The 26,074-nt window shown below is 37.7% G+C and overlaps 1 protein-coding gene across 1 annotated transcript in view; it reads left to right on the forward strand.

Moving 5' to 3' along the window:
• The first annotated feature begins 688 nt into the window (after positions 1-688).
• EPM2A (EPM2A glucan phosphatase, laforin) overlaps positions 689-26,074 on the forward strand; it is a 101,641-nt gene continuing 76,255 nt past the window's right edge. The window contains exon 1 of the mRNA XM_059941054.1: positions 689-1,073. Coding sequence (XP_059797037.1) covers positions 773-1,073 — 301 coding nt within the window. The 5' untranslated portion in view covers positions 689-772. The remainder of the gene's footprint in view (positions 1,074-26,074) is intronic.

The following is a 26,074-nucleotide window of genomic DNA, read 5'->3' on the forward strand; positions in this document are numbered from 1 at the left end:
AAACCCATTTTTATACATACTAAAAGTATTATAACACTCTTTCGAAAAAAGAAAGTGATCATGTGTCATTTCAGGCATCAAATTGGTCTAGGCAAGGGAAAAGTATTCAGTGTTTTTGCACGAGCTCTGGGCTCTGAATGGCGCCTCTTCCACTAATCAGAAAAACTTTAGAGCTGGCAGGGTCTTTAAAGATCATTATTTTATACCCTCAGTTTACAGGTAAGAACCTGAGGCCCAGAGAGAGTAAATGACCTGTTGAAGGTCCGGAGCTCTCCAGACACCGCTGCAGGATCTTTCCCCAACTTCACTATTATGGAGGCTGCTTTCTATATGCCATTCTCTTCTTCCTACGATCCTCACAAAAATAATTTCCAGTTTTTTGGAAAGATTACTGGAAAATCTCGGGGCTTATGAGATGTTTTATTTCCTTTCCTAACCCCTTTTCCTTGCTTCCGATGCGTCCCCAGCCGTCCGCGGAGCCGCTGGAAGAGGCAGCGGGCAAGGGCCAGGCTCCTTCTCCGGGAGAGACGGGTGGTGGCCCCAGCTGACCACTTCCCGCGGCCAAAGGCCCCGGCCTGGATCATCCTCGGGCTCCTGGGCCGCGTGATGCATCCCAAAAAAGGTGCAGCATCGCACGTGTCCCCGCCAGCGTCCGCGCCTCGCGCGTCCAGGCCTCGCGCGCTGCCGCCCAATCGCCGCGGCCGCCTGGCGCTCGGGTCGCGTCCGCCGGTCGCAGGGACACTGGAGCCCGGGAGCCGCGCCGCCCGCCGCCATGCGGTTCCGCTTCGGGGTGGTGGTGTCGCCCGCGGTGGCCGGGGCCGGGCCGGAGCTGCTGGTCGTGGGGTCTCGGCCTGAGCTGGGGCACTGGGAGCCGCGCGGGGCGGTGCGCCTGAGGCCGGCGGGCACGGCGGCGGGCGCGGGGGCGCTGGCGCTGCAGGAGCCGGGCCTGTGGCTCGGGGAGGTGGAGCTGGCGGCCGAGGAGGCGGCGCAGGACGGGGCGGAGCCGGGCCGCGTGGACACGTTCTGGTACAAGTTCCTGAAGCGCGAGCCGGGAGGAGAGCTCTCCTGGGAAGGTACTGGGAGCTGCGCCGGCCTGCACCCCGGCCTCGGCCTTGGTCTTGGCCTCGGCCTCGGCCTGGGGCGGGCCCCACAGTCCCCGCTGCGACTTCCCGGGCGCTTTGCCCGGCTCTCGGGCTTCGCAAGCTGTCTGAACTCCCCGGGCGCCCTGGGCTGACCCTTCTCTGTCCGCCCAGCTGTCGCCCCAGCCGCGCCTCCCGCTCCCGACGGGTTCGCTAGATGGAGGCTGGGTTCCCGGCCTCCCGCCCCTTCGGTCTTTGCTCCTCCGACCTCTTTCCCACAAACACGGGACCCGGTTCGGGCCTCGGTGCCCCTCGCCCTCCGCGTCCTCCCTGCGCGGGTCCCCGGGCTGCCAGGTCCCCCGCCGCTCCTGGGTTCGCTCCTCAACTCTGTCTTGACTCTTTTTGTGCCCTCATTTTCTTGCCACGATTCACTAAAAAATGACCCAACCAGTGAAGCTAGCCTTTTCGCTAATCCTAAACTGCAACGTGCTATTTAATGTATTTTTTTTTCTTCTTTTCGATTTGAGAGTGAACTAATGGAAAAACGTTGAGCGTTTCTCTTTTTGATTTTTTTTTAAGCCCCGAATATATGACAGTTGAGATATGCTCTGATTTCTTAAAATATAAAAACAATACATGCTGGCTGTAAAAAATCAAAAACAAAAGCAAAAAATGTACAAAGTAAAAACTTGTGTCCTCCACACACCCTAAGTCCACTGCACACTGACCAATATATGACATATGTATCTATCTCACACGCAAATTGGTTAATATATTATTCTCTATCCTGCTTTTTCTTGCTCTGTAAAGGTTGCGGATACCTTTTAGTGTCACTCGTATAAATGTATATTTCATTTTTTAAATGGCAACGAAATATTCTGCATCTACCAATGTGCATTTAGGTTGTTTTCCGTCTTCCTCTGTTATAAACAGTAATAGCTTAATTGGAAATCCGTGTATAAAGTTATCTTTGAGCATTTGGGAATGTTCCTGTATGGTAGATTCTGAGAAGTGAAACTGTTAGGTCAAAGCGTGGCCATGTTTTACATTTCAGTAAGGACTACCAAATTATTCCCTGAAAACTTTATGCCAGTGTAGAATCCTGCCCGCGATGTTTGAATTTAGACAGTCCTTTCTTTAAATGAAATGTGCCAAGTTGGGGATTGGAGTATGTGTGGCTCAGTAGTTGTCTAAAGCGGATGAAATGTCTCTGTGGAAGTTTATATGACAAAAATGGGCCACTTAGCCCATAATGATGTGGAATCAAAGAATCTGCAAAGAGCATGAGAGTTCTGTAGTATATTTATATATATATATTATCCTTGTTCCTCTTTTTGTACCCCACTGAGTTAGTTTCATGGTCTGGTGGCATTTATTCTATTGTATTACCATGCCAGAACTGAAAGGTACTCTCATCAATTATGCCCTTCTTTACAGGATATTACTATTATTAATAGTATTATATAATTATTTTTCATAATAAAGTAATATCTGATAATTTTAATAAAAATTAGGATGGTAAAAAAGAAAGATTATTCCCTTTCCCCAGTCTCCCTCCTTTTCTATTTTTAGTTTTTCTGATATTCTTCCCAAAGTTCTGAATAATTTGCTTATATTGCTATTTCTTAATATATCAACTTGAATTTTTCTGTTTTTAGATCTTCTGAGAGTTACCATACAAGTTATATATTACATTTAAATTAAAATTAGACAATATCTATTGACAGCTGCTGTATACCCATTAAATTAACCATCATACTTGCTGTGAAATATGAGGAATTTAGCTCAAGTTCATTATCTCTCTCCTCCCTGCTGGTTTTTATATTATTATTTCATACTGCATGTATGTAGTCTATTGTTGACTTTCTATGATATAGAAATTTCTGTATTATGCTTCTGTTACATAGAAAGTTACTCCTATATAAAAGGATAAGAAAAATAACTCACCTACGCATTCCGCCCCTTCTCCTTACTTTGGTGAATCATCATTTCTACATTAAGTTCTATTAATATATAATTTATATTCTGTTTTATAATTGTTGCTGTGCCTTCTTGTTTTAGGTGGATAGGTTGATTCTAGGAACTGTAAGTTAGCAAAGAGTATCACGAGGAGCAGCATAGCATATCTTTAAGAGCAAGGATTCTAGAGCCAGAATGGCTTCACCAACCAGTGTGTGACCTTGGGCAAGTCACTTTACTGTGCTGTTGTTGAAAGGACTAAACTGGCTAATAAATCTAAAGAGCTTAGAATAAGACATATATTAAGTGTTAAATAAGTGTTTGTTATTGTTATTTTTACTATTATGATTAGGAAATAATTAGTGTGGAACTAAGTAGTTCAGTTACACTCATTAAAAGTTTGGAAATATAATTCTGTGACATGAAACCTGTGTACCAGGAGGAAAAGCTCTCTTCTCTTACACTGTAAATCATGCTCAGATTTTTATTTAAAGTGATACCAGAGTTCATTTTACTTCATATTTGGGTGGCAGTGTTCTACACCTTGTTTCAAACTTTCTAGTCACTTTTTAAAAACAGAAACAGCACATTGATCCTCAAAATTTCCTAGCTTAAATGCAGTATTTGATGAATGCAAATTCCTCACTTTTTGAAAACATTCTTTTCCTTGAAGAATTGGGAATTTTGTTCCAATTTTCACTAATATATAGCTCTCTGAGCACAGCTATCTGGGACTTTTATTGTTGTTGTTGTTTTTTTTTTTTTTTTTAAAGATTTTTTTTTTTAAACTTTGGGTTTATTTATTTATTTATTTATTTATTTATTTATTTATTTATTTATGGCTGAGTTGGGTCTTCGTTTCTGTGCGAGGGCTTTCTCTAGTTGTGGCAAGTGGGGGCCACTCTTCATCGCAGTGCGTGGGCCTCTAATTATCGTGGCCTCTCTTGTTGCGGAGCACAGGCTCCAGACGCACAGGCTCAGTAATTGTGGCTCACAGGCCTAGTTGCTCCGCGGCATGTGGGATCTTCCCAGACCAGGGCTCGAACCCATGTTCCCTGCATTGGCAGGCAGACTCTCAACCACTGCGCCACCAGGGAAGCCCTGTTGTTGTTTTTAATTGAACTCCGATGTTTGTTGCATTGTGAAGGATTCCAAATCTTCCACTTTCTTGAATGTCTTAATCATTTCATTGGATTGTATCCTCAAATAATTTTTTGTTTTGGTATTTTTTTTTATACTTTTTTTTTAAGGAGATTTTTTTTTCACACACACACCCTGTATTTTGTTTTTACAAGAGATAAATAAACTGACACCAAGCATTATAAATGGATGACCACAACAAAAGCAACAATGATTGCAATTACCAAACACGAAACAGACTCATACTATGTCATAATATTGACATTCAGTCCAGTAATCCTCCACTGTAACAGCTCCTTTACTTTGCAGTGAAAATTGATTTGTATATTTTTTGCTTCTGAGTCTTTGTGGGATTTTTTTTTTTTTATTCAAACAGAAAGTCACAAAAATTATAATCATCCTCATCAGTTCACTCAGTCCCATGTAATTAATTTTTTTTTCATCTTGATCTTTTGTTAGCACTTTTATGAATTCATCAGTTTTCCATTAGAGTTCTGAAAATGCTCATTCATTCAGTTCAGCAGTATAGTCAGTTACCAGAAACCTGTACTTGCCAGAGTCTTTTCCATGAATTCCTTGATGATGAAACCCTTTTATAGGAATATATTTGCAAAAGCATCAGAGTACACCCAGAACTGTCTGCAAATGACAAAAGACTTTAAAATGACCACAGTTAAAGATTTGATGAAAGTTCATAATAATGCAATTGACAAGGAAATTTATTTTTGAGATATACATTTTAAAGTAATAACTAGAATTATGACTTACAACATTATACCAGAACATATAAGATTTTTAGAAATTTCATGTAATGTCTGAAACATTTATATTAACATATTTCCATACAAATAACCCAAAGAAAGTTTAGTATTAGTTGTTTTTGTTTGTTTGTTTGTTTGTTTTTTATACTGCAAGTTCTTATTAGCCATCAATTTTATACACATCAGTGTATACATGTCAATCCCAATCGCCCAATTCAGCTCAGCACACCACCATCCCCACCCCACCGTGGTTTTCCCCCCTTGGCGTCCATACGTTTGTTCTCTACATCTGTGTCTCAACTTCTGCCCTGCAAACCAGTTCATCTGTACCATTTTTCTAGGTTCCACATACATGCGTTAATATACGATATTTGTTTTTCTCTTTCTGACTTACTTCACTCTGTATGACAGTCTCTAGATCCATCCAAGTCTCAACAAATGACTCAATTTCATTCCTTTTTATGGCTGAGTAATATTCCATTGTATATATGTACCACAACGTCTTTATCCATTTGTCTGTCGATGGGCATTTAGGTTGCTTCCATGACCTGGCTATTGTAAATAGTGCTGCAATGAACATTGGGGTGCATGTGTCTTTTTGAATTATGGTTTTCTCTGGGTATATGCCCAGTAGTGGGATTGCTGGATCATATGGTAATTCTATTTTTAGTTTTTTAAAGAACCTCCATACTGTTCTCCATAGTGGCTGAATCAATTTACATTCCCACCAGCAGTGCAAGAGGGTTCCCTTTTCTCCACACCCTCTCCAGCATTTGTTGTTTGTAGATTTTCTGATGATGCCCATTCTAACTGGTGTGAGGTGATACCTCATTGTAGTTTTGATTTGCATTTCTCTAATAATTAGTGATGTTGAGCAGCTTTTCATGTGTTTCTTGGCCATCTGTATGTCTTCTTTGGAGAAATGTCTATTTAGGTCTTCTGCCCAATTTTGGATTGGGTTGTTTGTTTCTTTAATATTGAGCTGCATGAGCAGTTTATATATTTTGGAGATTAATCCTTTGTCCATTGATTCGTTTGCAAATATTTTCTCCCATTCTGAGGGTTGTCTTTTCGTCTTGTTTATGGTTTCCTTGGCTGTGCAAAAGCTTTGAAATTTCATTAGGTCCCATTTGTTTATTTTTGTTTTTATTTCCATTACTCTAGGAGGTGGATCAAAAAGGATCTTGCTGTGATTTATGTCAAAGAGTGTTCTTCCTATGTTTTCCTCTAAGAGTTTTATAGTGTCCAGTCTTACATTTAGGTCTCAAATCCATTTTGAGTTTATTTTTGTGTATGGTGTTAGGGAGTATTCTAATTTCATTCTTTTACATGTAGCTGTCCGGTTTTCCCAGCACCACTTATTGAAGAGACTGTCTTTTCTCCATTGTATATCTTTGCCTCCTTTGTCATAGATTAGTTGACCATAGGTGCGTGGGTTTATCTCTGGGCTTTCTATCTTGTTCCGTTGATCTATGTTTCTGTTTTTGTGCCAGTACCATATTGTCTTGATTACTTTAGCTTTGTAGTATAGTCTGAAGTCAGGGAGTCTGATTCCTCCAGCTCCGTTTTTTTCCCTCAAGACTGCTTTGGCTATTCGGGGTCTTTTGTGTCTCCATACAAATTGTAAGATAATTTGTTCTAGTTCCGTAAAAAATGCCATTGGTAATTTGATAGGGATTGCATTGGATCTGTAGATTGCTTTGGGTAGTATAGTCATTTTCACAGTATTGATTCTTCCAATCCAAGAACATGGTATATCTCTCCATCTGTTTGTATCATCTTTAATTTCTTTCATCAGTGTCTTATAGTTTTCTGCCTACAGGTCTTTTGTCTCCCTAGGTAGGTTTATTCCTAGGTATTTTATTCTTTTTGTTGCAGTGGTAAATGGGAGTGTTTCCATGATTTCTCTTTCAGATCTTTCATAATTAGTGTATAGGAATGCAAGAGATTTCTGTGCATTAATTTTGTATCCTGCAACTTTACCAAATTCATTGATTAGCTCTAGTAGTTTTCTGGTGGCATTTTTAGGATTCTCTATGTATAGTATCATGTCATCTGCAAACAGTGACAGTTTTACTTCTTCTTTTCCAAGTTGTATTCCTTTTGTTTCTTTTTCTTCTCTGATTGCCGTGGCTAGGACTTCCAAAACTATGTTGAATAATAGTGGTGAGAGTGGACATCCTTGTCTCATTCCTGATCTTAGAGGAAATGCTTTCAGTTTTTCACCATTGAGAATGATGTTTGCTGTGGGTTTGTCGTATATGGCCTTTATTGTGTTGAGGTAGATTCCCTCTATGCCCACTTTCTGGAGAGTTTTTATCATAAATGGGTGTTGAATTCTGTGAAAAGCTTTTTCTGAATGTATTGAGATGATCATATGGTCTTTCTCCTTCAATTTGTTAATATGGTTTATCACATTGATTGATTTGCGTATATTGAAGAATCCTTGCATTCCTGGGATAAACCCCACTTGATCATGGTGTGTGATCCTTTTAATGTGCTGTTGGAGTCTGTTTGCTAGTAGTTTGATGAGGAGTTTTGCATCTATGTTCATCAGTAATATTGGCCTGTAGTTTTCTTTTTTTGTGACATCTTTGTCTGGTTTTGGTATCAGGGTGATGGTGGCCTTGTAGAATGAGTTTGGGAGTGTTCCTCCCTCTGCTATATTTGGGAGAGTTTGAGAAGGATAGGTGTTAGCTCTTCTCTAAATTTTTGATAGAATTCGCCTGTGAAGCCATCTGGTCCTGGGCTTTTGTTTGTTGGAAGATTTTTAATCACAGTCTCAGTTTCAGTGCTTGTGATTGGTCTGTTTATATTTTCTATTTCTTCCTGGTTCAGTCTTGGAAGGTTGTGATTTTCTAAGAATGTGTCCATTTCTTCCAGGTTGTCCATTTTATTGGCATAGAGTTGCTTGTAGTAATCTCTCATGATCCTTTGTATTTCTGCTATGTCAGTTGTTACTTCTCCTTTTTCATTTCTAATTTTATTGATTTGAGTCTTCTCCTTTTTTTCTTGATGAGTCTGGCTAATGGTTTATCAATTTTGTTTATCTTCTCAAAGAACCAGCTTTTAATTTTATTGATCTTTGTTATTGTTTCCTTCATTTCTTTTTCATTTATTTCTGCTCTGATCTTTATGATTTCTTTCCTTCTGCTAACTTTGGGTTTTTTTGTTCTTCTTTCTCTAATTGCTTTAGGTGTAAAGTTAGGTTGTTTCTTTTAGGTGTTTCTTGTTTCTTGAGGTAAGATTGTATTGCTATAAACTTTCCGCTTAGAACTGCTTTTGCTGCATCCCATAGGTTTAGGATCATCATGTTCTTGTTGTCATTTGTTTCTAGGTATTTTTTGATTTCCTCTTTGATTTCTTAAGTGATCTCTTGGGCATTTAGTAGTGTATTGTTTAGCCTCCATGTGTTTGTATTTTTTTCAGATTTTCTCCTGTAATTGATATCTAGTCTCATAGCATTGTGGTCAGAAAAGATACCTGATACCATTTCAGTTTTCTTAAATTTACCAAGGCTTGATTTGTGACCCAAGATATGATCTATCCTGGAGAATGCTCCATGAGCACTTGAGAAGAAAGTGTATTCTGTTGTTTTTGGATGGAATGTCCTGTAAATATCAATTAAGTCCATCTTGTTTAATGTATCATTTAAAGCTTGTGTTTCCTTATTTATTTTGATTTTGGATGATCTGTCCATTGGTGAAAGTGGGGTGTTAAAGTCCCCTACAATGATTGTGTTACTGTCGATTTCCCCTTTTATGGCTGTTAGCATTTGCCTTATGTATTGAGGCGCTCCTATGTTGGGTGCATAAATATTTACAATCGTTATATCTTCTTCTTGGATTGATCCCTTGATCCTTATGTAGTGTCCTTCTTTGCCTCTTGTAATAGTCTTTATTTTAAAGTCTGTTTTGTCTGATATGAAAATTGTTACTCCAGCTTTCTTTAGATTTCCATTTGCATGGGAAAGTTTTTTCCATCCCCTTACTTTCAGTCTGTATGTGCCCCTAGGTCTGAAGTGAGTCTCTTGTGGATAGCATATATATGGGTCTTGTTTCTGTATCCATTCAGCCAGTCTATGTCTTTTGGTTGGAGAATTTAATCCATTTACATTTAAGGTAATTATCGATATGTATGTTCCTATTACCATTTTCTTAATTGTTTTTGGTTTGTTATTGTAGGTCTTTCCTTTCTCTTGTGTTTCCTGCCTAGAGAGGTTCCTTTAGCATTTGTTGTAAAGCTGGTTTGGTGGTGCTGAATTCTCTTAGCTTTTGCTTGTCTGTAAAACTTTTAATTTCTCTGTCGAAACTGAATGAGATCCTTGCTGGGTAGAGTAATCTTAGTTGTAGGTTTTTCCCTTTCTTCACTTTAAATATGTCCTGCCACTCCCTTCTGGCTTGCAGAGTTTTTGCTGAAAGATCAGCTGTTAACCTTATGGGGATTCCCTTGTATGTTTTTTGTTGTTTTTCTCTTGCTGCTTTTAATATTTTTTCTTTGTATTTAATTTTTGATAGTTTGATTAATATGTGTCGTGGCATATTTCTTCTTGGATTTATTCTCTATGGGACTCTCTGTGCTTCCTGGCCTTGATTATCCTCTCCCATATTAGGGAAGTTTTCAACTCTAATCTCTTCAAATATTTTCTCAGTCCCTTTCTTTTTCTCTTCTTCTTCTGGGACCCCTATAATTCAAATGTTGGTGCACTTAATGTTGTCCCAGAGGTCTCTGAGGCTGTCCTCAATTCTTTTCATTCTTTTTTCTTTATTCTGTTCTGCAGTAGTTATTTCCACTATTTTATGTTCCAGGTCACTTATCCGTTCTTCTGCCTCAGTTATTCTACTATTGATTCCTTATAGAGAATTTTAAGCTTCATTTATTGTGTTGTTCATCATTGTTTGTTTGCTCTTTAGTTCTTCTAGGTCCTTTTTAAACGTTTCTTGTATTTTCTCTATTTTATTTCCAAGATGTTGTATCATCTTTACTATCATTACTCTGAGTTCTTTTTCAGGTAAACTGCCTATTTCCTCTTCATTTGTTTGGTCTGATCGGTTTTTACTTGGCTTCTTCACCTGCTGTGTGTTTCTCTGTCTTCTCATTTTGCTTCACTTACTGTGTTTGGGGTCTCCTTTTTGCAGGCTGCACGTTCGTAGTTCCTGTTGTTTTTGGTGTCTGCCCCCAGTGGCTAAGGTTGGGTTGTGTAGGCTTCCTGGTGGAGGGGACTGGCACCTGTGTTCTGGTGGATGAGGCCGGATCTTGTCTTTCTGGTGGACAGGACCATCTCCGGTGGTGTGTTTTGGGGTGCCTGTGACCTTATTATGATTTTAGGCAGCCTCTCTGCTAGTGTGTGGGGTTGTGTTCCTGTCTTGCTAGTTGTTTGGCATAGGGTGTCCAGCACTGTATCTTGCTGGTCGTTGAGTGGAACTGGGTCTTAGCATTGAGATGGAGATATCTGGGAGAGCATTCACCGTTTCATATTACGTGGAGCCTGTAGGTTTCTGGTGGACCAATGTCCTGAACTCGGCTCTTCCACCTCCGAGGCACAGGCCTGGGACACCCAGCCAGAGCACCAAGACCCTGTTGGCCACATGGCTCTGAAGAATAGGGAGAAAAGAAGAAAGAAAGAAAGAATAAATAAATAAAGTTATTAAAAGAAAGAAAATTATTAAATTTAAAAATTATTAAAAATAAAAAAAATTAAGAAGTAATAAAAAAAGAATAAAAGAGAAAGAAAGAAAGAACAACGAAACCAAAAAACAAATCCACCAGTGATAACAAGCGCTAAAGAGTATACTAAAAAAAAAAAAAACAACAACAAAAAAACGACAGACAGAACCCTAAGACAAATGGTAAAAGCAAACTATACAGACAAAATCACACAAAGAAGTATACACATACACACTCACAAAAAAGCAAAAAAGGAAAAAATATATATATATAAAAAAAAGGAAGAGAGCAACCAAATCAATAAACAAATCTACCAATGGTGGTAAATTCTACATACTAAACTATGATAAACATAAAACCAGAAACAAATTAGATGCACAAAGCAAGCTCAACTCTACAGTTGCTCCCAAAGTCCACTGCCTCAATTTTGGGATGATTCGTTGTCTATTCAGGTATTCCAGAGGTGCAGGGTACATCAAGTTGACTGTGGAGATTTAATCCGCTGCTCCCGAGGCTGCTGGGAGAGATTTCCCTTTCTCTTCTTTGTTCGCATAGCTCCTGGGGTTCAGCTTTGGATTTGGCCCTGCCTCTGCATGTAGGTCGCCTGAGGGCATCTGTTCTTTGCTCAGACAGGACAGGGTTAAAGTAGTAGCTGATTAGGGGGCTCTGGCTCACTCAGGCCAGGGGGAGGGAAGGGTACAGAATGTGGGGCTTCCCCCCTGCCACCCCCCATCTCCACCAGTGAAGCGGCTTCCTAGTGTGTGGAAAGTTTTCCTCCTTCACGGCTCCCTCCCAGAGGTGCAGGTCCCATCCCTATTCTTTTGTCTCTGTTTTTTCTTTTTTCTTTTGTCCTTCCCAGGTATGTGGGGAATTTCTTGCCTTTTGGGAAGTCTGAGGTCTTCTTCCAGCGTTCAGTAGGTGTTCTGTAGGAGTTGTTCCACATGTAGATGTTTTTCTGATGTATTTGTGGGGAGGAAGGTGATCTCCACATCTTACTCCTCTGCCATCTTGAACATCTCCCCTCAAATAATTTTGAAGAAACAGTAAGTGGGTGATAAAATATCTGAGTCTTTAAATGCCTGAAAAGGTCTTTCTTTTGCTTTCACACTTGATTAGTCATCTGGTAGAGTATTCTAGTCTCAAAATAATTTTCCCTTTGAAGGAACTGCCACAGTACCTTCTAGCACCTGTTGTAGCTGATATTTCTGATGTCAAACTAAGCCCATTTCTTTGTAGGCACTTCTTTTTTCTCTTTTGAAGCTTTAACACTTTTCCTTACACTATTTTACCAGGATGTATCTGAGTTTGTTGTTGTTGTTGTTCTTGTGACTTGACAATTGGTTGGCTGTTTTGATTCTAGGAATTGTTTTTTTCAACTTATGGAAATTTTCTATTATTCCTTTATTTCCTCCTCTCTGTTTTCTCTCTTCTTTTCTCTGAAATGTCTGTTAGCCATATATTGTACCTTCTGCTTTTATGTGAATATCTCTTAACTTTTCTCCTGTATTTTCCATCTTTTGTTTGAATAGATTTCCCTGGCTGTGTTTCCAGATCACTGTTTGGTTTTTAATACTAACCATCCCATCATTTACTTCCTACACTATATTTTTGAAATTTTTGGCAATTGTATTTTTAATCTCCCACCTTTTTTTCTGTTATTCTCTGATTTCTTTTTTTCCAGAGCTGATTGTTCTTCTTATATGGATAATTTATACTTGAATCTTTCTGAGAACATTAAATAGAATTGATTAAAAGTTGTTTTTGCCTTGCATTAAATTTTTTTTCCCTCTCTGTAGTCAATTTTTTTTAATGCTAAGGGTTTTCCTCAAGTATCTGGTAATCCCTAGGTGACCATTCATTTTTATGAATAAAGGTTATGTTGATTTGTATAGGCAGCTGTGCTGGTTCCCTGTTGAAGTTGCTTATGTTTATCCAAAATCTTCTCTAAATGGGAGGACACTCATGGAATACCATGTAATCTGGCAGATTTTGTGGAGGGGAAAGTTTCTTCACTTAGGGTTAATGGCTGAGGATCTAGCAGGCTCCAGGTCCTTATCATTAGCAAAGTAAAACAAAGAGAACAAACAAAAAACTTGACTATAGGAAGAGATATTTCAGTCTGTTTTATTCCTGAATGGTGTTGCCTTTTTCTCTCATCTCCAGGTCTGTCAATGGGTCCATAGATGTCTCAAGATCTGTTCTGTTCAGATATCTGGCCCCTATACCCGCACTAGGGCCCTTTCCAGGAAAGTCATTCTCTACTGTGTTTACAGCACACTTATTTCATGTTAGGGATCAGGTGGGGTGGAAGGAGGCAGGTGGGAAACCTTTCCTTCATCTCTTTTCCAGGTTGGCATCTCTCTATTCGTTAAGTCTCCTCTTATAAGTCTTCCCTAACTACCTTCTTATTCTTTCTCACAGCACCTGTTTCTTTCCTTATATCTCTTATTATAGTTTAAAATTGCATTCGTTATGTTGGCTTGGACTCTGATTGCAAGTAATAGAAACTGAGTATGAACAGGCCTATAAAAGAAATATTATTAACTCATATAACCAAATTAAAGAAGCATGGGGTCCAACCTCTTTCCTCCCCTGCCCTCTAGTTTTCTCTCTCTTCCCTGTGCCTTTGCTTTACTCAGGAACTTCATTTTCTGAAGCTTACTGACTCTGTCAAGCTAGGTTCCCCACAGAGAGCTCTGGGCTTACATACTTAGAACCAGAGAAGAAAAATATAATCTTCCCTGCCAGCTCTAGTTAGAAAAATCTGGGGGAAAGACTGGAATTCACCTTCCTGGAACCAATCACTCTTGCCAAGGAAGTGGGGGTACAGTGATGAGCATTTCCAACAACAAACACTTCCTGGAGTAGGGAGGAGGAACACCTCCCCCTCCCTATCCCTCCCTCCCCCCCAGAAAGCAGGTACTGTTTCAGAGGCAGTTTGGAATGCAGTGGGCCACAGGTTAACAGAAAACACAACAAGCAGTTGCTTAAAAAAATAAGGGTTTGTTTTCCTGCTGTAAAAAGTTCATAGGTAGGTGGCAGTGGTAATGGGCCATAGCTCATGGATGTCAGGTGAGGTGTCATTGCATTTTCTCGGCTTTTCCCTCAAGGCAGCAGCTGCTGCTCTAATCATCACATGTGCATTCAGTGGAACATGGGAGGAGTGGGAAGGATGGAAATGTCAGCCATGGGTATCCCCATTTTTCTAGAAAACATTAACTTTGCCAGAATTCTCCCCACCCCTCAACATACATACAGGTATACCTTGTTTTATTGTACTTCACTTTACTGAGCTTTGCAGATATTACAATTTTTTTTTTTCTTAAATTGAAGGTTTGTGGCAACCTTGTGTTGAGTAAGACTTTAGGTGCCATTTTTCAACAGCGTTTGCTCACTTCACGTCTCTGTGTCACATTTTGGTAATTCTTGCAATATTTCAAACTTTTTCATTATCATTATATTTTTTATGGTGACCTGTGGTCAGTGATCTTTGATATTACTATTGTAATTGTTTTAGGGTGCCGCTAACAGTGCCCATATAAGACAGCAAACTTAATGCTTAATGGATAAATGTTTGTGTTCTGACTGTTCCACCGACCTGGCCATCCCCCCCTACCTTAACCCTCTCAGGCCTCCCTATTCCTTGGGACATGACAGTATTGAAATTAAGCCAGTTACTAACCCTACAATGGCCTGGAAGTGTTCCAATGAAAGGAAGAGTCACATTTCTCATTTTAAATCAAAAGCTAGAAATGATTAAACTTAATGAGGAGGCCATGTTGAAAGCCAAGACAGGCCAAAAGCTAGGCCTCCTGCATCAGTTAGTCAGGTTGTGAATGCAAAGAAAAGTTCTTGAAGGAAATGAAAAATGCTACTCCAGCGAACACATGCATTATAAGATAGTGAAAGAGCCTTATTGTTGAAACAAAGTTTTTGTGGTTTGGATAGATCAAACCAGCCACAATATTCCCTTAAGCCAAAGCCTAATCCAGAGAAAGGCCCTAACTCTCTTCAATTCAGTGAAGACTGAGGGAGGTGAGGAAGCTGCAGAAGAAATGTTTGAAGTTAGCAGAAGTTGGTTCATGAGATTTAAAGAAAGACGCCGTCTCCATCACGTAAAAGTGCAAGGTGAAGCAACAAGTGCTGATGTAGAAGATGCAGCAAGTTATCCAGAGACCTAGGAAGATAATTAATGAAGGTGGCTACACTAAACAACAGATTTTCAATGTAGCCTTCTATTGGAAGATGCCATCTAGGACTTTCATAGCTAGAGAGGAGGAGTCAATGCCTGGCTTCAAATCTTCAAAAGACAGACTGACTCTTTTGCTAGGGGTTAATGCAGCAGGTGACTTGAAATTGAAGCCAATGCTCATTTACCATTCTGCAATCCTAGGGACCTTAAGAATTATGCTAAAATGACTCTGCCTGTACTCTATACATGGAACAACAAAGCCTGGATGACAGCACATTTGTTTACAACATAGTTTATGGAATGTATTAAGCCCACTCTTGAGACATACTGCTCAGAAAAAAAGATTTCTTTCAAAATATTACTGCTCGTTGACAATGCACCTTGGTTACCCAAGAGCTCTGATGGCGATGTACAATGAGACTAATGTTTTCATGCCTGCTAACACAACATCCATTCTGTAGCCCATGGATCAAGGGGTAATTTTGACTTTCAAGTCTTATTATTTAAGAAATATAATTCATAAAGCTATAGCTACTATAGATAGTGATTCCTCTGATGGATCAAAGTCAATTGCAAACCTTCTGGGAAGGATTCACCACTCTAGATGACATTAAGAACATTTGTGATTCATGGGAAGAGGTAAAAATATCAACATTAACAGCAGTTTGGAAGAAGCTGATTCCAAACCCCGTGGATGACTTTGAAGGGTTCAAGGCTTCAATGGAGGAAGTAAATGCAAATGTGGTGGAAATAACAAAAGAACTAGAATTACAAGTGGAACCTGAAGATGTGACTGAATTGCTGCAATCTCATGTTAAAACTTTCACGATGAGGAGTTGTTTCTTATGGATAAACAAAGAAAGTGGTTTCCTGAGATAGAATCTACTCCTGGTGAAGATTGTTGAAATGACAACAAAAGATTTAGAATATTACATAAACTTAATTGATAAAGCAGCAGCAGGGCTTGAGAGGACTGGCTCCAATTTTGAAAGAAGTTCTGTTGTGGGTAAAATGCTATCAAACAGCACTGCATGCTACAGAAAAATTGTCCATGAAAGGAAGAGTCAATTGATATGAGAAATTTCACTGTGGTCTTATTTTAAGAAATTGCCACAGTCACCCCAGCCTTCAGCAACCACCGCCCTGATCAATCAGCAGCCGTCTGCATCGAGGCAAGACCCTCCACCAGCACAAAGATTATGACTCGCTGAAGGCACAGATGATGGTCAGCATTTTTTAGCAATAAAGTATTTTTAAGTTAAGGTATTTATTTTTTAAGATGTAATACTAATTGCACACTTAATAGACTACAACATGGTGTAAACATAACTTTATATGCACTGGAAAATCAAAAAATTCATGTGATTTGCTTTATTCTGATATTTATTTTGATAGTCTGGAACTGAATTGGCAGTGTCTCTGAGGTATGCCAATACTTCTTTTCATGTTTAGACTTGGACAGAACGGTTATGCTGGGCTACCTCTACTGCAGAGGAGACTGGAAAAGTACATTATTTAGCCTAGCACATTGCTGCCCTGAGGAAAATTAGGATTCTGTTTACCAAGAATAAGTAGAATTGATTTTAGGTAGGCAATTAACAATGTCTGCTACATTTTAAACAAAAGATACCAACTACAATATTTATTTGTTTAATGTATACCTTCCCACCAGACTGTGAGCTCTATGAGGGTAGGGACTATGTCTGCTTTATTCACTCTTTTATATCCTGCAATTGTAATTGGCACATAGTAGCTGCTCAATAAATATTGGTTGAATGAGTGAAGCACAAACAGAAAGATGAAAGTTTTCCTTAAGTATCTATCGTGTGCTAATTACTTCTTTGGTGCTTTCAACTAAATTACCCTTTGTTCTCCCCAGCTACGCTGTGAGGAGGAAGAAATTCAATTGCCTCTTACACAAATGAGGAGACTGAGGCTTTCTGCAGGGTCTAATCTACAATCTGCTATCTGCTATTAACCTCATCCAGTGAAATTTTTTTTTCAGATATTGTATTTTTCTTCTGTGAAAGTTTCATTCATACTCTTTTGCATATTTTCCTTTTGTTCTTATTTAGTTTATGTTTTTCTTTAAATTCTTGACCACATTGAAATTATAGCTAGAGTCCGTATCTTCTAGTCCCCTTATATTTGTTTTATATTTGGGTCTGATTTCTATTGACTAATTTTCCTGTTGGTTATTAATAATACTTCTCTGCTTCTTTTCATGCCTTTTTCCCTAATATAATGGAGCTTTATTTGTGGATTTTATTTTTACACATTTTGGACCATACTGCATGTATTTTTAAAATGTTAACTGTATTTGGAATGGTTTTAGCTTTACAGAAAAGTTGCAAAGATAGGACAGAGTTCCCATATACTCCGCACCCACTCTTCTATTGTTAACATTTTTTATTAGTATGGTATACTTGTCAAAATTAATTAACCAGTGTTGATACATTATTATTAACCAGGGTCTATACTTCATTCAAAAAAAAAATTTTTTTTAAACTAACATACCTTTCCTCTTCCAGGATCCTATCCACAATACCACATTATGTTTTAGTCATCATGGCTGTGTTGGTTTCTCAGATTTCAGTTGTTTTTGAGATGACCTTGACAGTTTTAAGGAACTCATCAAGTATTTTGTAGAATGTTCCTCAACTGGAATTTTTATGGTGTTTTTCTCACGATTAGACTGGGGTTGTGGGCTTTTGGGAAGAAGATCATAGAGGTAAATTGCCTTTCTTATCACATCATATCAAGGGTACATACTTTGAACATGATTTACCACTGTTGATATTCACCTTGATCACCTGGCTGAGGTAAGTTGTCTATTAGTCTTCTCCCCTGTAAAGTTACCCTTTTCCCCTCTCTTTCAACACTGTACTCTTTGGAAAGAATTCATTATGTACAGCCTACACTTTAGGAGTGGGGAGTTATTTTCCTCCTCCTTAAGGATGGGGTATCTACATAAATTATTTGGAATCCATCTGCATGCAGGATTTGTCTCCTCCAATTATTTATTTATTCAATAACTTTGATTTTGGTATGGATTCATAGATATGTATTTTATACTTTGGGTTATAATCTCAGTATTTATTTTTTTATTGAGGTATAATTGACATTGAACATTATATTAGTTTCAAGTATACAATATAATGATTCAATATTTGTATATATTGCAAAATGATCACCACAATAAGTCTAGTTAACATTTGTCACCATACCTAGTTACAAAATTTATTTATCTTGTGTTGAGAGCTTTTAAGATATGCTCTCTTAGTAACTTCCAAATATGCAATATGGTATTATTAACTATAGTCACCATGCTGTACCTTACATCCCCATGACTTGTTTATTTTATAACTGGAATTTGTACCTTTGGACCCCCTTCATCCATTTTGCCCACACTCCCATCCATCCGCTACCCCTGCCTCTAGTATTTTATTTATTTTCTTGCTCAGTTTGATCCAGCTTTGGCCACTGAGAGCTGTTTCAGTGGCTCCAGTGGCTCTTTGAGCTGCTCGCATCATTGTGTGTGTGGTTTATTTCTTTGTTTGCTTGTTCAATTTGAGCACTTTCTTACTTTCTGGTACTGCAAAGTACTCCAGGCTCATCTTTTGTATTTCCTGCCCTCATGCTAAAATCAGCCATTTTTCCAAAGAGCTCTGGTTTGTTTTATTGTAGAATTGTATCAGAAACCAAGATCTGGGCACTGAGTATGCTCCTTGCTTCTGGGATATTGCTGCTTGTAGGCCCTCTTAGCCAACAGAACAAAGAAATATGTATGTGTATATATGGGGAACAGATATACAGTTGGTAATATAAAGTTTTATGGGTTTTGAAAAATGCACAGTTGTATATCATCCACCATTATAATATCATATAAAATAGTTTCAAAATTCTCTTGTCTTTTGTCTATTCAACCCTCCCCCATTCTCAAACTTCTGGTAGCCACTGATCTGTTTACCATCTCTATAGTTTTGCTTTTCCCAGAATGTCAAATAACTAGAATCATTCAGTGTGTAGGCTTTTCAGACTGGCTTCTTTCACTTAGTAATATGCATTTAGGATCTACCCATGTCTTTCTATGGCTTGTTAGATGATTTATTTTTATTGCTGCATAATATTCCATCTTGTGGACGCATCATAGTTTGTTTATCCATTGTCTTATTGAAGGATATCTTGGTTGCTTCCAGGGTTGGTGATTATGAATAAAGCTGCTATAAACATTGATATGCAAGTTTTTTTTTTTTTTTTGGTGTCTTTTCTTTCACATTTTTAAAAATTGAAGTATAGTTGATTTAAAATGCTGTGTTAGTTTCTGGTATACAGCAAAGTGATTCAGCCACATATATATATATATTAATATATATATATATATTCTTTTTCATATTATTTTCCATTATGGTTTATTACAGGATATTGAATTATTGAATATATTGATAGTTCCCTGTGCCATAAAATAGGACCTTGTTGTTTATCTATTCTATATATAATAGTTTGCAATTGATGTGCAAGTTTTTACATAAACCTGAAGTTTTCAGGTCAGTTGGATAAATACCTAGGAGTGGATTTTATGGATCATATGATAAGACTATATTTATCTTTGTAATAAACTGCCAAACCATCATCCAAAGTGGCCATAGCATTTTTCATTCCCACCAGCAATGAATGAGAGTTCCTGTTGCTCCACATTCTCATCAGGTGGTTTTGTTCATTTTTTGGGGTTTAACTATTCTAATAGGTGTGTCGTGGTATCTCACTGTTTTAATTTGCAGTGCTCTAAAAATAAATTATGTTGTGCATCTTTGCATATACTTATTTGCCATCTGTATAACTTCTTTAATTGGATGTCTGCTCAGTTCTTTATTTTTTAGTTGGGTTGTTTGTTTTCTCATTACTGATTTTTAAGAATTCTTTGTGTATCTCAGATACAAACTCTTAAGAGATATGTTACTTGCAAACATTTCCTCCCAGTCTATGACTTGTCTTTTTATTCTGTCAACAGTGTCTTTTATAATGTAAAACTTTTAATTTTAATACAGTCCCATTTACCATGTTTTTCTTTCATGGATTGTGCTTGTGGTTTTGAATAAACAACTCTTTCCCAAATCCAAGGTCATCTAGATTTTCTCATATGTTATCTTCTACAAGTTTTGTAATTTTGCATTTTATATGTAGGTCTATAATCCATTTTGTGTTAATTTTTATGTATGGTGTAAAGTCTGTATCTAGGTCTTTTTTTTTTTTTCTGCATATGGGTGTCCAACTTTTCCAGCACCATTTGTTGAAAATACTGTCCTGTCTATTTTGAATTGCCTTAATCAAAAACAGGTTGACTCGATTTGCATAGGTCTATTTCTTGGCTCTTTATTTGGTTCCACTAATCTGTGTCTATTCTCGCACCAGTGACACACTGTGTTGATTACTGTAGCTTTATACTAATCTTGAAATAGTTTAGTGTGTGTGTCCCAAGTTTGTTCCTCTTCAGTATCGTGTTGGCTTTTCTTGGTCTTTTCGTATACATTTTAGAATCGATTTGTTGAATCTGCAAAATGGCTTGCTATAATTTTGATTAGGGTTGCATTGAATCTATAGATCAAGTTCAGAAGAATTGACATATTAATACTATTGAGTTTTTCAGTCTGTGAACGTGGAATATATCTCCATTTAATTAGGTCTTTGATTTCTTTTATCAGTGTTTTGTAGTTTCCATATACAGATCCTGTACATGTTTCATTAGATTTATACATAAGTTTTTTTAAATGGGGGGGTGCTATTTTTAATGGTGTATTTAAAAATTTTTCAGTTTTAAATTTCAATTTTTCATTGATGGCATATAGGAAATAAATCGACTTTTATATATCTATTGATTTTTGTTTGGATCATAGACATTGTAGTTTTACATTGTTTCAAAGAAAGTTTGGGATTTTTTAAAGCAGTTAAGTTACTTATGGATTAGCTTGTTCCTTTTGAGGTTATTTTGAAGGTTTATAAGAGCATAACTGCAGTAGCTTTTACTGTAGGGCTAGTTTAGCCCCACTACTAAGCAATGATCCTTCTGTGTTCTCTGCTGGATGCTTCACATGTTAAACAAGATCTTCCCACTCTATCTGGTGGAAACTCAAATGTTTACCAGTTCTGTGTGAGCTCTGCCAATTCTTTGGCTTACAATTTTCAGAAATTGTTCTTTTCTTGTCATTTGTTCTTTGTATGGCTCTGTCAAATTCCAACTTATGCATCCACAGATAGGCATGAAACCAAAGAATCTAAGAGAGCTTTATGAAGATTTTTAAAAATTAATTAATTTATTTGTTTTTATTTTTGGCTGCGTTGGGTCTTCGTTGCTGCACACGGGCTTTCTCTGGTTGCGGAGAGCGGGGGCTACTCTTTGTTGCGGTGTGCGGGCTTCTCATTGTCGTGCCTTCTCTTGTTGTGGAGCACGGGCTCTAGGTGCGCAGGCTTCAGTAGTTGTAGCACTCGGGCTCAGTAGTTGTGGCTCGCAGGCTCTAGAGCGCAGGCTCAGTAGTTGTGGTGCACAGGCTTAGTTGCTCTGCGGCATGTGGGATCTTCCTGGGCCAGGGATCGAACCCGTGTCCCCTTCATTGGCAGGCGGATTCTTAACCACTGTGCCACCAGGGAAGCCCGAGACCTTTATTAAGATTTATGGACCTCTTTGCATGGCTTTCTCATCTCTAGAATTTGACCCTACAAATTCTAGTCACTTCATTCTCCCAAATTTGTATTTCTAGTTCCTCGATCAGTGACACCGTTGGGTTCTCTTTGGGATTCCATCCCTGTGTCATGGTTCAGAAATTCTCTACAGGCAGAAATCTGTGGCATTCATATTGTTCACTTTGTTTTTCTTTTCTCAGAGATTTCACTCCTGCACTGCCTTTTGTTCAACATCTAAAAACCATTGTTTCATATATTTTGCCATTTTTCTAGTTGTTGCTTTTATAGGCAGGAGAAGTCTCTGACTGATTTTTAAAAGTTTACTGTTAGATATTTTTATAGCATATTATTAAAAACTTTGTGAAATGGCAATTCCTGATTTTGTTTAATTTATTTCTAATATATTTATGTATGTGTATATATGTATATATGTGTATACACACACACACACATATATGTATAGTCTAACCTATATCTTTCTTGTTAAAATTAGGTTATTTTATTTGGTAATATCTTCTTTCATGCTGAAGATTCCTAACTCTTTAATTATTAACTGGCATTAAATTCTGTTTCCACTCAATTACACTCTGGATTAGGCATTCTAGTCTTAGAGTTTAATGGCCATAAATTCAACATTCAAATTATCACTATTCCTTACTCAACTTTTATTCCTCTGCAAAAACTGTAATTTGTCTTCATTTCATATTACCTTTCATGCCACTACAAAGATTGTGTTACAGTAGAATTGACATGTTAAAATTTCTAATCCTTAAATAATCTATTATTATAATTTAAGAAGATTAAGCAAATCAACATGCAACTTTATGTTGTTAAGATAATGCATTAGTTTGCTAGGGCTGCCATAACAAACTGTCACAGACTGGATGGCTTAAAAAACAGAAATTTAGTATTTCACAGTTCTGGAGGTTAGAAGTCCAAAATCAAAGTGTCAGCAGGATTTGTTTCTTCTGAGGTCCGTGAGGGAAAGATCTGTTCTAGGTCTCTCTCCTCAGCTTGCAGATGGTTTTCTCCTCCCTGTGTCTTCACATCACCTTCTCTCTATGTGTCTCTCTGTCCAAATTTCCTCTTTTTATGAGGATACCAGTCATATTGGAATAGAGTCCACCGCAATGCCCTCATTTCAACTTTATTACCACTGTAAAGACTCTCCAAATAAGGTCACGCTGAAGAACTGGGAATTGATTAGGGCTTCAACATGTGAATTCTGGGGGACACAATTCAACCGATACCAATAACAAATCTCTTCCAATATTTATTTCATTCATCAAATTGTTCTTTACATTCTAAATTATTAAAGAAGGTTATCATTTGCCTTTGGGTAGAAAAACTTACCCTAGAGCTACTTCACTGTTATCTGTATTCTAGATAAAAACATCTATTTGGAAGGCAATATGGAGGGACACCATAGTATAAAGAACAAATGTTTGCAATAAGATAAACCCAGATTAGACTCCAGGTTCTGCCAAAGACTTGTTGTATAACCTTACATGAATTACTTAACCTCATGAGTTTGTTTCTTTCTTTCTAAAAAGGGATGACTGACAACCACACCAGGGTTGTTGTGAGGACTAGTTTGTCAGGTGTCTAGAACAAGGTAGTAGGTATAACTTTAAGATAGCCAGCAGTTTCTGGCAGCTGAATTACCTCTGCCTTTCCACTTTTACTAAGATGAAATTTCTTGATCTTAAAGGCAGTTTATGTTCACAGGGGCATCAGTTTTATGTAATATTGGACTATTCCATACACTGACCCCAAACTATACCAATGTTCCAGTATATTCTAGACCATGCTGCAAAGTCGAAAATTACTTGCATTGACCATGTCTACTTGTGCTTCTACTCTGACTGTGCTACGCCTTGGTGAAGACTGGGTTTGACTATGCTTACTACACTCAAACTATCAAAGGAATCATTAAAAGGGAATATAAACTGGTACCTGGTAGAGAGTTACATGAGATAGCTTAATGAAATAGTTATGAAAGACAAGTATAAATAAAACTTTGAAGAGTGACGCATTAAATGGTCAAGAGAGAAATATTCGTTTTGGCAATAGTTTATTACTGTTGAATGAAAAATGCTACTCACTAAAAATTACAATAGGTTTAATTTTACTGTTTCTTGATCACCTGAAACCATCCAAGGAAACCTGAATCTATGTTGAATCATAACATCATCAAATTAACCCTTCTTATTTTTTGATGGAGAAAGTGGGACCCAGAGAGGTTAAGCTCACACACTGCTAGGCTGTGAGAAACACTGGGCTAGAAGGCTGGTGTCATGATTTAGCACTTTTCCTTCCAGATTACATCACCTCTGCTAGGCAGGGCATGGAAATTTGGTGAGTGAATTTTAATACCCTGTATATAAACTCTGAGCTCTGGGACTTCATAGGTGAGAAGAAGTTCATGGTGGTTGTGTAATATCTGGGATATCTCTGCATGATCAGTGAGAAGGGAACTGATGGAGAAAAATGAGAAAAAATGGAGAAGTGAGTCGAGACTCTATTCCAAATGGTTCTTTCTTTTAACATTCTCTTAATCCTCCTCCCGCCTTCTTTTTCTTCAGAGCATTTATTTAATGTGTTGCTTCAGCTAAAACGACCCAAAGTTTCTAGAACATCAATAAGAATGATATTTAAATCAGAATAAACAGCATTTTTTTCTCTGCTCTTGGACCAAACCACGGTCTACCATATATCCAAAATAAGTTGTGCCAGACTAAAATAATCCAGGAATAGATATTACTGCCGTTTCTCATTCCATCTTCCCCAGTACCTGACCCTCCATCATTTGCCAGAGAGCTGAATGGGAGCTGAAATGAAAATCCTTGCTGCTTTTAGATGACTTATTCATGTCCCCAGAAGCAGAATGGGGTTCTAATTTTAGGGAAAATTAAAGAAAATATTGTCGCATGCTCACACAGTGGGGAGGGAGAGATGCTATGGAAAGTTTTTTTTTCAAAAAGTGGTAGAACAACTAAATGTTGTAAAAATGTTCCTTTGTGCTCCTGTAGAGACAAAATAATAAGCTGGATAAAGCATTAGTTTAAACCAGTATAACATTTTGTGGTGGAGAGTTTAGGGAAATGAAATGCCTATGGTGCAGATTTTATACTTCATTAATTATGTTTCTTTGTGTAAAGATAATGCTCATGAGTGTTTGGGACATGAGAGTGAATGAGAAAAAGATTTATAAATTGTGATTTGCAGAAAGCCAGAGATGGATAGCTTAATGAGATGAAAGAAGCCTGAGGAGATTTCAACTTTCTGTGAAAGAGATGGGCTTGGCTGGCAGGTCAGGTCTGACTAGCTGTGTGGGTCTCTGCTGGGCGTGAGAGGTGGCTCTGTCTTCGTACCGGTGTTGGTGCCAGTGCTTCCATAACTAGTAACCTCCTTAAAATGTTTCATTATTCCAAGATGATCATCAATTTGAGTTTCATTATGTAGAACATTTTCTCAGTTTTCTGCTCTGATGGTGGGATCATGGGCCAGTATCCAGCTAGTTGAGGTCTGTAGTACAGCCAGTATACTACAGAATGAGAAGCTTAACATTTTCAATTCTATGAACTTCATGTTTTTAAATGTTAAATCATAATGTCACATTAACATAGAGCTTTATTCCGAATTTTAGCTAATTAAACCATAGAGAGTCAGAGGAATGGTAACTTTGAAATCATTTCCTTTTTCAGTTTAGTTGTAGAAGGCTGTACTTTATTTCTAGGAGAAATAATAGATCATCATTTGATCTGTTATTGCCAAAATGTCTGTATGTCATATTTGTAGATTTGTACCGTTGGAAAAGGTTAATATAGCATTTACATTTGAGTCTTTTGCCATAAATTACCAGTTTACTACCACCTTTATTGACTGCAATCACTAAAAATCTATTTGTTGAGTGTGAAAGTCATTATCCAGAACTAGAATAATTCAGGCTCCCGTATACAGAAAATTATATTTGGGAGTTAACACTGTTATTTCCATGATCTTAGATTCAGAACTATTCTATATATCACCTACTGAATTTTGAAGTTGTGCAAATTCTGAATGTTGTGCAAAAGACATCGGTTTAAAGTGTTGCTTTAAAACTTAGTAGTTCAGAATAATTATGGGGAAGAATTGAGTTAATATATAGGAACATTCTTTGTAAATGGAAGTGATAAATATTTTGTATTAAAAATATTGACAAGGTTTTGTCATTAGTTTATTTATCTTTATTATTTTTTGGTGACATTTCACATTTTATTTTCAATGAAGGAGTATCCCATAAAAAATTTATTAAAAGTCCTTTACCCCCAAGGTGTGTATACTTTTTTGCACAGACTTCTGTCTTTACTTAATCTGTTTAGTAATCTGAATCTGAAATTTTCACTTGATAATGTTGTCTTTTGATTGTGGTTGAAGAGGTTTTATTATTTCTCAGAGAGATGTACTTAGAATTCATTAGTGGATCAAACTAATTAGGTGTGGGCAATGTAGAGAGACATAATCCAAATCAAACTTAAAAAAGTAACTCTTCTAGGTAGTCTGCTATTACAAAGGAAAAAAGTGCCATGAAAATAAAAATATATTAATATCATTAA

The sequence above is a fragment of the Balaenoptera ricei genome, chromosome 12 (genome assembly GCF_028023285.1).
Source record: "Balaenoptera ricei isolate mBalRic1 chromosome 12, mBalRic1.hap2, whole genome shotgun sequence".
Taxonomy (NCBI): domain Eukaryota; kingdom Metazoa; phylum Chordata; class Mammalia; order Artiodactyla; family Balaenopteridae; genus Balaenoptera; species Balaenoptera ricei.